Genomic DNA, 4,693 nt, shown 5'->3' on the forward strand with positions numbered 1-4,693 from the left:
TACTTTTGTGTTTGTGTGAACTTTATTAACAAGACGGTTGATGTGCTTGACCATACGTCGCATAAAGATTGGGAAAAATCCGATTTTTACAGACTTGCAAAGATTGCAGTACGTTTTTCTAACTCCTGATCATATACAAATGCTATTTTCAGTCAGAATTATTGTATTGTTGTAACAAAGTTATTGTATTGTTTTAAACTTGTTATTGTATAGTCGTGCTTTCTAATTCTTTTTTTTTTTTTTTTGTACATGCTGTAGGTTGATTGTTTTTCTGACTTTTTGGATACAAGGAAAACAACAAAAGAAGGAGTTCTCATTAACACATTTACATTCGTGAATGTTGATTTTGAATGGAAAGCGAATGTCAAGGCTGATAAGGAATCAGGATTTTTCACCATGTTTCACATGCTCACATATGAAGGGAAGCACGAGCAAGGATTGTGTGCGGTTAAGAAGAAAGTTGAGAGGATTCCTATTTGGCTTGAGATGGTGGCTATTTTGTTGATATCAGATGTCAACGAGTCAAGAGCGTCTCTTTTGGAAGAAGTGGAAATTTTCAGGCGGAGTATATTGGAAGTAGAGAAAGAACTTTTAAAAGACAGAAGATCAGGGAGGAAAAGGGTTAAAACAACAGTAATTCATCGGGTCCTTCTCGTAAACACATAAAAGAACAATTGATTGATTATAGATGGATTTAGCAAACAATTCTAGATGGATTTGTTGGATAATCTAATGTTTAGATAGCTGTTATTGATTGACTGAACAAATTTCATGAAGCTGTTATTGATTGAATGAACAAGTTAGTGTTTTTGTAATGCCTTTAAGCTGTTATTGTAATATCTCTAGACAGTTATTCAAATGATCAAATGCAATTATTTTAAAGCTTTCATGTAGCTGATTATTGTAAAGCGTTTGCCCAATTATTTTAAAGCATACCTCTGATTATTTTAAAGCTCTCATGTATCTGATTATTGTAAAGCTCCTCCCCAATTATTTTAAAGCATATCTTTGATTATTGTAACAAATTGGCAAGTGCAAAGCATTATCAATTACAGTAAAGCATTATCAAATTAATATATTTATGGAAAAAAATCAGAACGATTGCAAATAAACTCAACATCAATTATTATAAAGCATAATTGTGATTATTGTATAGTTTTCACATGATTATTAAGTTATTCAAATGATCAAATGCAATTATTTTAAAGCTTTCATGTAGCTGATTATTGTAAAGCGTTTGCCCAATTATTTTAATGCATACCTCTGATTATTTTAAAGCTCTCATATATCTGATTATTGTAAAGCTCTTCCCAAATTATTTTAAAGCATATCCTTGATTATTGTAACAAATTGGCAAGTGTAAAGCATAATCAATTACTGTAAAGCATTATCAAATTAATATATTTATGGAAAAAAATCAGAACAATTGCAAATAAACTCAACATCAATTATTGTAAAGCATAATTGTGATTATTGAATAGTTTTCACATGATTATTGTAATAGCGCAAGGTATTATTAAATGAACAAAATCAGAACAATTGCAAAAAAATTCAACATCAATTAATGTAAAGCATAACTTTGATTATTGTAAAAGTCTAACACACTTATTGTAAAGTATACCCCTGATTATTTGTAAAAAAGTCTAACACAATTATTTTGCAATCTTGCGGTTATTGTAAAGCATAATATGGATTATTTTAAAACGTAATCTTGATTATTTTAAAGCGTAAAGCATTTTTCATTCTTCTTCTTCATCTTCATCCTCCATTTCATTTTCCTCTTCATCTTCTTCCTCCAAAGCATGCTCAACAAACGGATTTGGACAGTTTCTCTTGTCATGGTGTCCCATTTGTTTGCAGTTATTACATAGCCTCTTCGGTTTGCTCGCCTTCTCAATTGCCTTATCCTTGTTTGATTTCATTCTCTTGCCGCTTCCTTAGTTTTTTGCAATCTTTGGTGGAAGAACAACAAAGATTTGATTTTGCTTTGAACAACCTAACAAAGATTTCCGAGTTCTTGATCCTTTGTCAAGCTCTCTTTGGTTGGATTTATTTTCTCTCGGAATTGTAAAAGCATCAAACTTAGCTCCTTGATTTGATTTTCAGGCATCGAGTTAAGAACACTTATTGTTGCATAAAACTCGACCATACCCTTGATAATTCCAACTTTCTCAAATCGGTGGGATCGTAGTCTTGCAATAACTTTCCATCCAAATCAAACAAAGGCTTTCTATATGGTCCATCCGGTTTCGATGTCTTTGCTCCGGTATGCTTTGCATCCTTTTCCGATATAATCCATATAATGTGTTTACAAAGGATTCCTTTCCTCTCAAACATCTTGCACGTACATGTTGTTTCCTTTGATTCGTTATTGTGAGCAACCTGCATTACAGTGTAGTTATTTTAAAATGCAAACATAGTTATTATATAGTTCAACATGAATTATTTTATGCAGACTAGCAATTAACACCAAGGTAGAAGTCCTTCAGTTTTTTTATGTTTAATATAATGTTACAAAGTAGTTTTCACATGATTATTAAGTTATTCAAATGATCAAATGCAATTATTTTAAAGCTTTCATGTAGCTGATTATTGTAAAGCGTTTGCCCAATTATTTTAAAGCATACCTTTGATTATTTTAAAGCTCTCATGTATCTGATTATTGTAAAGCTCTTCCCAAATTATTTTAAAGCATATCCTTGATTATTGTAACAAATTGGCAAGTGTAAAGCATTATCAATTACTGTAAAGCATTATCAAATTAATATATTTATGGAAAAAATCAGAACAATTGCAAATTAACTCAACATCAATTATTGTAAAGCATAATTGTGATTATTGTATAGTTTTCACATGATTTTTTTAATGGTAAAACACGGTTATTGTATTCTTTTATCACAGTTATTGTCTGTTAAAGTAAAAAGACAATTATGTTTATAAAATTGAATAACCTGAAATATTCTATGCTTCCTGTAGGCGTGTTCAACATTTATAATGTGCATGTTTCGTTGCTCAGAAAACCCCCTAACGGCACACGAACAGGGAGTCATTTGCACTTGCTCTTGGAACTCATAGAAAACAGTATGTGTGTAGATTTTAGAGGCATGTTTTTCAATCATTGTCTTAGAAGAAACCTGTGGCAATGTGCTGTCACTTGCAGCATCAAGAAATCTGTGATTATAGCGTTGTTGTTCCATTGCACTCTAAAAACGCAACCAAAATTCTATAAGTGTGCCATCTATGCTCTCGAATCTTTTGAAATAGCTGTTTAGACTCTCTGATCTTTGTGTAGTCTTCAAAAGGCAGCCTAAAGGCAAATCCCTAAAGTAAGCAGGTATCCATTTGTGCCTTTTGCCATACATGTATGTAAACCAAGTATTATCATTCAACTCAAAGTCATTAATCACTTGAGTCCATTTTTCTTCAAACTCAATGGGTTCCAAGTCAGTATCCCAAACAACTCCGCATATCCGCTCAACAAAGTCAGTTTCCTTACAAATCTGTGACTCAACTTTATCGGTAAGTTTTTTCATTATATGCCACATGCAGTAGCGATGTCTTGCTTTCTTGAATACAGAACGCACCCCGAGTTTAATTGCCGGATCTTGATCAGTAAGAATGCACTGAGGTTCCTTGTTGCCCATAAAATCAAGGAACTTCTTAAACACCCAAATGAATGACCCATCGTTCTCATGATCGACAAGTGCGGCAAACAAAAAGTCACGATTTTTTGTGGTTGTCAACACCAGTGAATGGGGTGAAGGCCATGTGGTACTTGTTAGTACCGTAAGTAGGATCAAAGGTGATGGTGTCCCCAAACAAGGAATAATTCATTCTTGCTTGTGCATCTGCCCAAAAGATTTTAGCCAAATAATTATCCTCATCAACTTGATAAGCATAGTAAAAGCTATCTTGTGATTCAGAAAGCGCCTTTAAATAATCGAGAACCATGTCAGCATCCTTGTCACCTATATAACATTTAATATTTCTTTTGAAGTTCTTGAATTCTGTGAGAGTTGCACCAATGTTTGCATACCCATTTGATTGTTCCGCCAGAATTCTAAATGTCTAGGTAGCCCCGATGTTGAGTTTACAATTGTTAACAATTGTCTGCTTCATGTAAAGGTTAAGTGTTCTTACATTTTTCTGGAATTCCCGTTCTCTGAGTGAGCAGAGTCTGTGATTATGACCTTCATAAAACGTATCAATAGCATACCCTATTAGCTCCTTAAGGTCATTAAATACAGCACAAAACCGTATTTTTGCCTTGCAACTAAATCTTGTTATTTTTGTTTTCTTTGGCTCTACAGATCTTTTCCTCTTCTTTTTCTCTTCTGTATTTTCAAATTCAACAACAGGTTCGAGTTTTTTGCGATCCTCTTTGAATCCATGTCTGTTGCAGACCATTGATTTTTTGTCTATCAAACCATCACGGAATCTTGTTTGTGTGTACTTTCTTGGTATGAAACAACAAGCCACAACATATAAATTGTAAAACTCTATTGCCTCCTCCAGCTTTACAAACATTAACCCCAGAGCAGGTTTGAAACCATTTTCTACCATCCTATTCCACTCCTCACTGCCACCTGGAGTATATCTCAATCCCAGATTATGGATAGTATTTTCTCCTGTTTCGACGCAACTTGAGGGTGTAGAAAAAGTTGTTGCATTGGTAGTATTAGTTTCAATGCCT

The 4,693-nt window shown here is 33.4% G+C and overlaps 2 protein-coding genes across 2 annotated transcripts; both read right to left on the reverse strand.

Moving 5' to 3' along the window:
• Positions 1 to 2,124: 2,124 nt before the first annotated feature.
• On the reverse strand, positions 2,125 to 3,197 carry LOC141647682 (protein FAR1-RELATED SEQUENCE 2-like). The gene is made up of 2 exons (XM_074455976.1): positions 2,952 to 3,197; positions 2,125 to 2,382 (listed from the first exon to the last, which is right to left on the reverse strand). Exons 1-2 carry the CDS (start codon positions 3,195 to 3,197, stop codon positions 2,125 to 2,127), a joined length of 504 nt encoding a protein of 167 aa, XP_074312077.1.
• Positions 3,198 to 3,203: 6 nt separating this feature from the next.
• On the reverse strand, positions 3,204 to 3,644 carry LOC141647691 (protein FAR1-RELATED SEQUENCE 5-like). The gene has a single exon (XM_074455981.1). It carries the CDS (start codon positions 3,642 to 3,644, stop codon positions 3,204 to 3,206), a length of 441 nt encoding a protein of 146 aa, XP_074312082.1.
• Between the last annotated feature and the right edge of the window lie 1,049 nt (positions 3,645 to 4,693).

Source organism: Silene latifolia, chromosome 1 (assembly GCF_048544455.1).
Source record: "Silene latifolia isolate original U9 population chromosome 1, ASM4854445v1, whole genome shotgun sequence".
NCBI lineage: Eukaryota > Viridiplantae > Streptophyta > Magnoliopsida > Caryophyllales > Caryophyllaceae > Silene > Silene latifolia.